Below are 12,271 nucleotides of genomic sequence, written 5' to 3' on the forward strand. Positions count from 1 at the left end.
TGCACGAGGGTGACATATGGTTCCGTTCTCACTGGGCAGCAGGGGGAGCTGTCTCCCTTCATTTGCAGTGTGAATTGTTTCTATTTCCATAGGGAAGCTGTTCAATACAAATTTGTGCATAAGAATCTGGTGCACAGACCATGGGGTTTGAGGAGCTGGGTCCTTTCAGATCCCACATCCAGACTGAGTGGTGGGGAGGGAGCGACAGGAGATCTGAGGCACCCAAGGAACTAGTTTAAGTTGTAGGTTTAGGAGCACTTCGGAAGAGAATTGCATGGTGAGTATTATTGGTAAAGTGTTTTTCTATTTTATATAATGTAACTGACATTCCATTTCATGCTGAACTTCTCTGCAAGAGGCAGGGAAGGCTTTCACCGCAGGCTGCATCACTGTTATTATTACATATCTGTGTTGCTGTAGCCGGGGTAGACCAGGTCACAACCAGGCCCTCATTGTGTTGAGCTCTGTACAAACACAGAAGACAAAGGTTCCGCTAAGGAGCCTTCAATCTAAGGCTGTGTCTAGACTGGCCAGTTTTTCCGGAAAATCAGCTGCTTTTCCAGAAAAACTTGCCAGCTGTCTACACTGGCCGCTTGAATTTCCACAAAAGCACTGACTTCCTACTGTAAGAAATCAGTGCTTTTTGCGGAAATACTATGCTGCTCCCATTCGGGCAAAAGTCCCTTTTGAGCAAAACTTGCACAAAAGGGCCAGTGTAGACAGCTGAGATTTGTTTTGTGCAAAAAAGCCCCGATGGCGAAAATGGCGATCGGGGCTTTTTTGCGGAAAAGCGCGTCTAGATTGGCCACTGATGCTTTTCCGCAAAAAGTACTTTTGCGGAAAAGCATCCGTGCCAATCTAGATGCTCTTTTCCAAAATTCTTTTAACGGAAAACTTTTCCGTTAAAAGCATTTGCGGAAGATCATGCCAGTCTAGACGTAGCCTAAGTGTAAAACCAGATACAACAGGTGGTGACAGAGTAGCCTGTGGAGGAGCAGGAGCCTTCAGCTTACCCATGGTCTCACTGCTGTCAGTTTGTTCGTAGGCATCATGGCAAAGGAAATTTGGAAGGAGGGAAATGAGTTTGTTATAGGTATGTTTACAGGAGGTGTATCCAAGAGAGAGGAGCACAGCGAGGAAGCTGGCCCTGGTAGCAGTGACTCCTCTTTGTGTGCATGTGTTATAACATGTTTGTATGCACAGGAGTGCAAAGCTCTTCCACTGTTCTCCACATGGTCAGATGTGCTGCCTAAACCACCCTTCAGCCCAGTGATGGCCACTCAGGGTGTGTCTAGACTACAGGGTTTTGTCGACAAAAGTGGACTTTTGTCGAAAAAACTATACCTGCGTCCACACTGCCTTTGAGTTATGTCAACATAACGTCGACAAAACTCAGCAGTTTTGTCGAAGTATGTAAACCTCATTCTACGAGGAATAACACCTTTTGTCGAGAGTTCTGTCGACAGAAGGCGTTATTGCATCTTCACTGTCCTTTTTGTCTACACTGTGATGTCGACAAAGCGGCTTGCTTTGTCAACAGAACTGGATGTAGTCTAGATGCTCTTTGTCGACAGAAGCTTTGTCAGCAGTATCTGTCGACATAACTTCTGTCGACAAAAGCCTGTAGTCTAGACATACCAATAGATATTACATGGAATAAACAGGCTGTGTCTACACTGGCTGCGTGTACTTGCGCAATTAAACTGACGTTCTAATGTATGAAATCAGGGCTTTTTGCATCAGAACTCTGACGCTCCCACTCGGAAATAAGTCCTTTTGCGCAATTGTTCTTGCGCAAGAGGCCAGTGTAGACAGGCAACATGAATTTCTTCCTCAAGAAAGCCCTATGGTTCAAATGGCCATCAGTGCTTTCTTGCGCAAGAGAGTGTCTACACTGGCATGGCTGCTCTTGTGCAAAAGCACATCTCTTGTGCAAAAGCACATGCCAGTGTAGATGCTCTCTTCTGGAAGAGATTTTGCAGAAGAACTCTTCCACAAAAGAGTTTTTGTGTGAGAATGCGACAGTGTAGACGTAGCCACACTGTATAATAACTGTTATGTAGATCGGGGTGGGGAAACTTTGGGGGGGGGGAGCACTGACCAACAGAAAAATCAGTCAGGGGCTGCATACACGTGAGAAGAGAAAAAAATGAACAAATGAACTCTGTCGACAAAAGGCGTTATTCCTCGTAGAATGAGATTTACAGCCGTCAACAATACTGCTGAGTTCTGTCAACGTTATGTCGACAGAACTCAGTGGCCGTGTAGACGCAGGTATAGTTTTATCGACAAAAGTAGACTTTTGTTGACAAAACCCTGTAGTCTAGACACACCCTATGTGTCCCTCCATGCACAGAGTCTTTGGGCAGCAGCTACAACTAAGACAAAGTAGTGTGGCCAGATTCACTCTTCTACATGCGTAGTTTGTAAACATGTGATTCCCCATCACGCAAAATGAACATCTCTCCAAGGTCTGGCTCCCTATGCTGGCAGCTAGAGAGAATGTGCCAGTCTGTGATAGCATCATCTGATTGTGTTAAATATTGTTCAAGGTGAATGTAAGGATCCCTTATAAAAATAATAGCAGCAAAAACCTGTTTCAAATTCAAACTTAAAATGGAAAATGAATAATTTTATGGGGATTACTTTAAAAAATCTTATTGTGGGGAAAAGGCTAATTTGAGGCTAAATTTGACACATAAGCATCTATGTACTTGTTCAAATTCAGGACTTAGATTCTGAAAATGAGCACGGGGCAGATTTGCATAAAGGGGCCGTTCTCCAGTGCCGCGGGTTTAAGAAAGAAACGAAGGGTCTCAGCTGCAGATACTTTTACCTCAGGAAGTCAAGTTCATCTGGATTCCCACCATGGCCTGGGCCCCCCTGCTCCTCGCCCTGCTCACTTACTGCTCAGGTGAGGGGTTGTTGGCTGCACTGACACACCATGGAGGCCACCTGCAGGTGAGGAGGTTTGTGTGTGAGGAGCCGGAGTCCTTGTGCTGAGTTTGTTTGTTCCGTTGCTTTCAGGGGTCAGGTCACAGCCTGTGGTGACTCAGGAGCCCTCCATGTCTGTGACCCCAGGAGGGTCCGTCACGCTGTCCTGCAGCCTGAGCACTGGAGCCATCACCAGCGGCAACTATCCTGGCTGGTTCCAGCAGAAACCCGGCTCAGCTCCTCGGTTGCTTATATACAGCACCAATAACAGACCCTCCGGGATCCCTGCCCGTTTCTCTGGAGCCATATCCAGTAATGATGCTGCCCTGACCATCACCGGTGTGCAGGCAGAGGACGAGGCTGACTATTACTGTATTATATGGACTGGTAGTGCTCTGCACAGTGATCCAGTCAGAGGGGGAAGTGAGACAAAAACCTCCAGCCTAGGAGCTGCACAGTTTGATTTCTGCCTGAAGCAGATGATACAAAGTTTGTTCTCTTTTAAAAATTTTAGCCATCAGGCTCTGCCATTAGCAGGGGGCACTGCTCCACCCACTCCCCATTCACTCTTCCTGGGGGAGATGTCCCTTGATGGTCTTTGCTGGGCCTCTGTACAGGGAGAAGCTTATAGCTCCTTGTGTTGCAGATCCACCACTAGCTGCTTTAGACTAGGAGCAAATGGCCAAGAGTCTTTCTCTGGTTCATTTCAACTGGATAGTGTAGAGCCAGGAAAGTTCTCCTCTGTAGCAAGGCCATTGCCCCAGTTACACAGAGCTACAACCAGATCCACAATACCTGCTCTGTTATAGCAGCCTAAGCAGTGGTCCTGGGGTCAGCTAGCGATTCTCTGGGTCCTAGGAAAGCTTCAGCAATAGTTAGTGCTTAATGTGCAGGCCATCTATTAGGGTATGTCCAGACTACATTCCTCTGCTGGCAGAGGCACGTAAATTAGACTACCCGACATAGTCAATAAAGCGGGGATTTAAATATCCCCCACTTCATTAAAATAGAAACGGCCACCGCACTGTGCCGGCTCAGCTGATCATTGGCTCAACGTTTCACGAGGCATAAGGGATTGGTCGGCAAAGGCTTTCCTCGTCGACCAATCTGTGTCTTGACTACCACATTGTGCTGACGATCAGCTGAGCCGGCACAGCGTGGCAGCCGTTTCTATTTTAATGAAGTGGGGGATATTTAAATCCCCACTTTATTGATTATGTGGGGTAGTCTAATATAAAAGCCTCTGCCAGCAGAGCCATGCAGTCCAGACATACCCTAACCGTGCCATGGGCAGGGCCGGCGCAAGGTATACTGGCGCCCCCAGCACGGCCGCAAGGCACTGCCCCCGGGCGCAGGCCCCTCCCCCGCAAGGCACACGGTGCATGCGCGACCCAGCTATGGCTGCTGGCGTGAAGACCCAACGGTGCAAGTGCGGCCCAGTCCAGCCTGGCTGTTGCTGCTGGCGTGCACGCTGGGCCGTGTAGGCCCTGGCACCGCGGGTATGCGAGTGGGCCAGAGCTGCAGGAGCCGGACACATGGCACCTGATGGCAGCTGTAAGGGGTGCCACGCTGCCATCAGGCGCCTCCCATCAGTTGGTACCCTGGGCAGCTGCCTGGTTCGCCCATGCCTCCGTCCGGCCCTCGCTATGCGGTATATGGCAGCAGGGAAGTGTCTCATAGTAACACACCTGATAGTGAGGTGTGATGGAAACATTCCCTGAGCAGATCGCATCCTCCCCTGCCTGCACCTGAACAGTAATAGGGTACGTCTACACTACAGCGCTAATTCGAACTAACTTAGTTCGAATTAGTTAATTCGAACTAAGCTAATTCAAACTAGCGCATCTAGAACTAAAAACTAGTTCGAATTAGCATTTTGCTAATTCGAACTAGTGCATCCACACTGATTGGACGCAGGGGGGCATTTAAGGGCAGCTGAAACCGGTTCTGGCAGGGCATCAGGTCAGTAGTTGCTTTGTGTGGCTGCTGCCTGAGGCTATCTGAGGCTCGAGCTTAAAGGGACCCACCCTGGACAGGCGGTTCTCAGCTTTTCCTGCTTGCTTGCCAACCTCGCCGAGGGACAGCAAAGCATCGGTCTCTGTGCCCGTCTGTGTCGGTGCTTCCCTTCGGGGGGGCCGCCGCAGGTGGCAACATGGAGCCACGGCTCGCCCTGCACCTTCTGGTGCACGTTCTGAACTTGCTGCTGCAAGCCTGCCAGCAATGGCTCGAGGCTGCCTGGCACCACCTGGTGAACGTCAGCCCCCTGCCTCTCCACCTGGCCACCCTGGGGGCCGTGGAGGAGCCGCGGCGGCGCCCCGGCACCGGCGTGCCCCGCTGCGTCTGGCGTCTGGACACCAGCACAGACTGGTGGGACCGCATCGTCCTGGAGCGCTGGGAGGACCGACAGTGGACCCAGAACTTCAGGATGAGGAGGGACACCTTCCTGGAGCTCTGCGAGTGGCTCGCCCCTGCCCTGCAAAGAAGGGACACTCGCATGAGGCCCGCCATCCCCCTCCAGAAGCGGGTGGCCATCGCCCTCTGGAAGCTCTCCACGCCGGACAGCTACCGATCCGTTGGGAACCAGTTCGGCGTGGGGAGATCCACCGTCGGAGCGGTGCTCATGCAGGTATGGCACTCGTCGGCCACCGAGCCGGGGGGGGGGGTTGCGAGGAGGGGATGGGCCGCCCCAGGGACAAAGGGGGGGCGGGAGGAGGCGAAAGCGCCCCGCACCGGAGGGGTCGGGCTGTCCCGGCCGTACTACACGCCGCCCGGGGGGTTGCTTCCGGGAGTGGGGCGCGGGGCACTGCCAGGGCACGCACGCTCCCAGCCACCCGGGCGCCCCACTGATTGGCGCTTTGCTGTGTCTCTCTCCGCAGGTGGTCAAGGCCATCAACCGGGTGCTGCTCTGCAGGGTGGTCCGCCTCGCCGACCCGGACGCCGTCATCCGGGGATTCGGCGCCCTGGGCTTCCCCAACTGTGGGGGGGCCATCGACGGGACGCACATCCCCATCCGTGCCCCAGAACACCAGGCATCCCGGTACGTCAACCGCAAGGGGTACTTCTCCGTGATCCTGCAGGCCATCTGTGACCACCGGGGACAGTTCACGGACATTAATGTGGGCTGGTCCGGCAAAGCACACGACGCCCGGGTGTACCACAACTCCTCCGTGTGCCAGCGGCTGCAGGCCGGGACCTTCTTCCCCGACCGCCACATCAGGGTCGGAGACGTGGACATACCCGTGTGCCTGGGGGGGGATGCCGCCTACCCACTGCAGCCGTGGCTGATGAAGCCCTACACGGGGCACCTCAATCCCTCCCGCCAGGTCTTCAATGCCAGGCTGACCGGGGCCTGCATCGTGGTGGAGGGGGCCTTCGGGCGACTGAAAGGCCGCTTTCGATGCCTCCTCACCCATCTGGACCTGGCCGAGCACAACATCCCTCCCGTGGTGGCGGCATGTTGTGTGCTCCACAATTTGTGTGAGTGAAAGGGGGAGGCTTTCCTGCCAGCCTGGATGGCTGAGGCTGACCGCATGGCTGGACACTACGGTCAGCCCCGCACCGCCGCCATCCGGGAAGCCCAGCGGGGGGCCGACCGGATCCAGGAAGCCCTGTGGGAGAGCTTCCTGGTGGAGGAGGAGGAGGACTGACCTCTCCCTGCATGCCCCACTGGGGCCTTCTTCCACCCTACCCCCTTTCCCCTTTCCCCTCCCTATCTACTGTAAAATAAAGACACCTGTTTTTGAAACAAAAACGTCTGTTTATTTAACATAACTGGGTGCGGGAAGGGAGGAATGAGAGTTGGAGAGGGGAGGGGGAAACCTGGGATGAGGGAGCTGGAAGGGGAGGGAAGGGAGGAAGGGAAAGGAAAGCTCAGGGGTGGGAGTCCGGATGCCTCTCCCGTCTCGCCACACTGCGGGTCCGGGGGCGTCAGTGGGAAATGGTTGTGGGGGGGGGCAGGAGGGACAGGGGGTGTGGAGGAAGCAGGAGTGGAAGCAGGAGCGGGAGCAGAAGGGGGAGCGGGAGCAGGAGGGGGAGCAGGAGGAGCAGGGGGAGCAGGAGGAGCAGGGGAAGCAGGGGGAGCAGCAGGAGGAGGAATTGGGAAGCGGTCCAGCAGGCTCTGGAGGTGGCCTCGCAGGGCACGGCCCTGCTCCTCCAGGGCCTCCAGACTCCTCCGGCGCAGCCTCAGGTCCTCCTGGACCCAGTGGTCCGGGAGACGGAGCTGTTGATCCAGGAACCGGAGGTGCTGCCTCTGGTACTCCTCCTGGTTCCTGGCTCTCCTGCTTGCCCGGGCGCGGGCGGCTGCTGCAGGCGGGGTGGTGTGCCCTGCAGTCCCAGGTGCTGCGGCTGTGGTGCAACATGACCAGCGGTCAATTACCCCAGGGGCCCAGGTGTGTGAAACCCAGCTCCCCTCTGCAAGGCCAGGGCCCCTGCAGGATCCCCAGCTGCTGCTCCTTGGTGGGCAAGGCCCAGGCGCACGGTCCCGGGGCTCCCTCTCACCCCAGCCCCCCGAACACGAGGGTACTCACAGGTGGACGCCTCCCTGGCCTCAGACGACACAGGCGAGCGGCTCTGTGGCGTGCCTCGGGGGTCCCGGGTCCCGGGCAGGCTGGCGGCAGGCTCCTGGCTCTCAGAGCCCTCTTCCTCCTCCTCCGTCTCCAGGAGCGGTCCCTCTGCTCCGGGGTCAATCACGTCGGGGGGGGCAGGGATGGCATGAGCCCCCAGGAGGCGGTCCAGGGCGTGGAAGTGGGGGCAGGCCTCTGGGTCGGCCCCTGGCTGGCAGGCCCGGGAGTAGGACTGCCGCAGGTCCTTAATTTTGCAGCGGACCTGCTCCCGGCTGCGCTGGTGGCCCCTGGCGGCCAGGCTGGCAGCCATGCGGCCATAGACGGCCGCGTTCCGGTGGCTAGTGCGGAGATCGTGGACATTGGAGGCTTCCCCCCAAACCTCGATGAGGTCCACGATCTCTGCACTTGACCAGGCGGGCGCCCGCCTTTTGCACCCCCGGGCAGGCTCCTGGGAGCCGCCAGGCTGGTCCTGGGGAGCAGTGGAGGGCTGGGAGCCCTCGGGTGGCTGGCTCATCCTGTGGCAGGTGCAGGGTCTGCTGGCACGGGTGCTTGCAGCCTTGCAACTGGCACAAACTGTGTAGCCAGCCCGTGGCCCTTTAAGGGCTCCGGGGCCGGGAGGGGGGCAATAGAGTTTCCCTGGTGTTGGCCAGAGTGTCCACCAGGGAAACCTGGGAAGCCTTAGCCTCCCACTAGTTCGAATTAAGGGGCTACACAGCCCTTAATTCGAACTAGCTAGTTCGAACTAGGCTTAATCCTCATAAAATGAGGTTTACCTAGTTCGAACTAAGCACTCCGTTAGTTCGAATTAAGTTCGAACTAACAGAGCGCTAGTGTAGCGCCTAGGAAAGTTAGTTCGAACTAATGTCCGTTAGTTCGAACTAACTTTGTAGTGTAGACATACCCTCATAGACCAACAGGCAGCAGAAACTAAGAAATTCCCTACTATTTAGGTCTTCACAGAGTTGGGTGGCTTCCCAAATAAACCAAGAAACATTAGGATAGAGGAGTGGGTGAAGTCTATGAAGGTAGCTCTGCCCGTGCTAAAAATTACCTGAGGAACATCATGTGAACTTTATAGAGGAGCACCTCAAGGGCCAGGTCAAGGCCACAGTAAAGTTAATGGCAATGGCAGGCAAGAAAGATGTAGCAAATGTATCTAAAGTCCTTCTAGAAGCATATGGAGACAAGGTACCTATTGATTAAGGAAGTTCTCACAGAAAAGCAGGCACCTGGTGACATAGTCTAGGCACGTGACTTCCAGGAGAGAATGAGCAAAGTGGAGCAGCGAGAGTCCCAACAAGTTCCAAATCCAGATATGAAAGAGCCATTGGTACTGGGGCTTTTGGACGACTTCCTCTGCCGTGAAATGAAAAGCAGGTTTAAGGAAGAGCCTGGTAAGAAGTTCCATGAACTCATGCGGGCTGCCATTATATGGTCAGAAGAAGAGGAATTTCCTTTGGAAGAGATGGCCAAGTCAAACCCCCATACAGGAAGTTGGGGCCCAGTAAATGCAACTGCTGGGGAAAGGACCCTGCCCCAAACACAGTTAACCCTGAAAAGTTTAAGTGACGTTGTCCGAAAACTGGCAGCTCAACAAGAGGAGACATCTCAAGTGATGGCCAACATGATGAAAGAGAAATACCCCATTAATATGCCAAAGAATCCAGGGGCTTCAGGATCCCAAAGACCCCCCACTGAAGGATGAGCTGGGAAGGTACATTTGTAGGATTTATAAAAGGCCAGGGAATACTACTGAGAATGTCCACTGAGAAGGAGAGCAGAGTCCTAGATACTTAAAACTAATGAGGCACTAGGAATGAGAAGGCCAAGCAAATCCCCTGAGCAGGTCGCATCCTCCCCTGCCTGGATCTGAGCTGGCAGCTGCACTGGATGCAGTGCGGGGTCCAGCGGTGACACGGTCTGTTGATTTGAGAGGGACCTGATTGCATGATGCTCCCTGCGCAGGACCCAGCGAGGTGTGCGTTGGGTCTGATGCCAGCTCCAGGCTGTTCCAACCTTTTCCTTTGTGATTCCGTGTCAAGTGACCGTCCAAACTCTCAAATGACTCAGTCACAGCCACTGGGCTCCAGCTGGCTTTGACTGGGCTCCAGGAGTCTGCAGTGATTTCACTGTAAACCCAGTGACCACCCAAGTTTGGCCTGAGGCTTCAGTGGCCCTCCTCTGAATTTGTAAAGCAGCCCCAGAGCAGGGGAGAGTCTTTAGTGCCTGTGTTTCAGTTCCTCTCCAGCCTGCAGTAGAACAACTTTTCTTGCTCTGTGTCCTCCCCCATGCCCTGCAAGAAACAAGTCTGCTGTTAAATAATAACATGCATAACAGAAATGATGAAAGAAATGTAACCTCTAGGAGGAGCTCGTCATCTGTAACATGTCAAAGATAAGAGACTTTCCATAGTTTGTTCTGCTCCAAGCTGCTGAGATGCAGAAGTGTGTCTAAGTTACAGGTGCATTTTATCGGTAATACGAAATTTCACATTTATAACTTCTGGAAATTCCCCTAAGGAAATTCCCATTACTAAATACTAATGAGCTTCATTTTATAACCAGCTGCTTTTAAGAACGACAGGATCTCTAAAGATGCTGATGATTTATAGAGACCTTCAAATCTGTGGAGATACAGCTTTATAGCCACAGGTATCCCACAGGCACAAATATGGATACAGCATTGCTGCCACTCATTTTTGCAGATGAGGATAAACATTTTGTATCTAGAACCCTGTAAATTTATGGATGCCCCCTTTATATTCATGGATATCTGCAGATGTGGATATCCACCTGGCTCATTTTTGCAGCTGCAGATATGAATACCAGTTTTGTATCCACGCAGGGTTCTAGCAATTTAGAGTTCATAGTACCCATGCAAAGTGTGAGAATCACCTTTCTACAATACGAATGATGTTCACAGCCAGGATGCCCCCTTTTATCCCCAAATCCCAGCCAAACAAAAACAAAAAGTAAAAAGTGACATACTCCCCCTCAATTAATCAAAACGTAACAAACTATCAAGAAAACTGAATTTCTGAAATCTGAAAACTCTTACCCACAAACCCTGCCCCCAGAAGAGTTTCTACCCCAGAATAGGGAAAAGGGTAGAGGTGCCATGAAGCCTAGTAGGGTCTTCACTGTTGCTATCAGTGTGCCATGGCCAGGGGAGCCAACAGACTCTCCAGGCTCCTGGCTAAATAAGGAGGGGAACTGCTCCATGTTTCCACAAGGAGCATGGCCTCAGGCAGAAGGGGCAAGGTCAGGGGCAGCCAGCTCTTCTAACTGCTCAGACAACCTCTGGTAACCCTGACAGCTACCTGGAGCACACTGCCCGGTCCTCCAGTGGTGATTTAAAGCTTCGGGGGCTCAGAGCCATGGGCCCAATTGAATCACCAGACCCTAAGGCAGTTGTCCCCTTTTCCCTTCTCCCTTCCCCCTCCCCCATTGGCAGGCCTATACACAGCAGGTACTCAGATGCTGCGGTGATGAGTGTTAGTATAAATCCCCAGCATAAGACAGGAGAGTCGTTTTATTGATGTGGAAATTTAGGCTCAGGAGGGTTCGGACTTTGGACATGCTCACATGGTGTGTGGCCGAGCTGCTAATCACACTTGTATTGCCTGACACCCAGGACTCTCCTTTAATTTCACATCATGCTTCTTCTAAAATGGTCTGCTTTGGAGGGCCAGCTCCTTCACTGCCCATCTACAGTCTGTCCTATTCCTGTGACCCCCTCTTTCCCTACTTTCATTAGGGACGACAAGAAAGGGGTGTGACTAGAAGAAAGGTAAGTGCAGGCAGACATGGATCATATAAGAAGCCCATTTGAAATACTCAGATTCCAATAAACTCAACAAAGAAAAACTTCAGTTCATCGATCTCTTGGGAGAATGTTTTCTAGGTGGTTTCCTGAGACATTTTCTCATCTGCTGAGAGACTATGCAGGGGCATGAACTTGAACACTGAGTATAAACATGTCTTGAGTGAAGCTTTACAGAACTCCCACTGAACTAAAGCCTTTCCGTTCCACTTGCAGCCTCCAATCCAATGGTATATGTCCCTTATTGGGGTACGCTGTGGGTGATAATAGAGTTAAGATACACAACTTCAGCTACATTAAATGCATAGCTGAAGTCGAAGAACCTTAACTTGACGTTTTTAGTAGGAAGCTAAAGGAAGAATATTCTTCCTTCCTCCTCCTCATGAAATGAGAATTACAGAAGTCAGAGTAAGAAGCCCCTTATTTTCATAATTATTTCAAAATAATGGGCTTGCTGCATAGACACACATTCTGTTATTTTGATATAACTCGAGTTATTTTGAAACAAGCGTGCAATGTAGACATAGCCTTAGAGTGCAGGTCTCTATCAAACTCAGCTTTTTGCATCCAGAACTGTGTGTAACTATCCAACAACAGATAATTGGTTATTATCCTTCCATACAATCAGACCAGGAGCTTGCATCTGCTAACATCGCAGAAGGCTTTGGAAAGTGCAATGGATGATTTCCAGGTATATAATGGATCTCCAGTGCAGTGACTATGTGGATATGATATTTCTAACCCTAATGTGCAAAGTATCCTTTTGTGGCTATGGATAATGGGCTCTGTATGATTCAGTGACTCAGCAGGATATCTTAGCCTCTGGTTAATATTTCTACTTCATTACGTGTTTCAATTTACTAAACAGAGGTCCTGATTCACACCTCATTTACACCATTTACACAGTAGATGAGCTGCATGAACTACAGTGGAGTTATCCTGGATTTACACCA

The 12,271-nt window shown here is 52.3% G+C and overlaps 1 gene segment (V, D, J or C); it reads left to right on the forward strand.

The window, feature by feature from the left end:
* Positions 1–3,035: 3,035 nt before the first annotated feature.
* The window catches only part of LOC102460817 (Ig lambda chain C region-like), a 244,889-nt gene continuing 235,653 nt past the window's right edge, over positions 3,036–12,271 (forward strand). The window contains 1 exon segment of the C gene segment in view: positions 3,036–3,330. Within this exon segment, the coding sequence occupies positions 3,066–3,330 (265 nt within the window).

The sequence above is a fragment of the Pelodiscus sinensis genome, chromosome Z (assembly GCF_052426305.1).
Source record: "Pelodiscus sinensis isolate ZL-2025 chromosome Z, ASM5242630v1, whole genome shotgun sequence".
Lineage (NCBI taxonomy): Eukaryota > Metazoa > Chordata > Testudines > Trionychidae > Pelodiscus > Pelodiscus sinensis.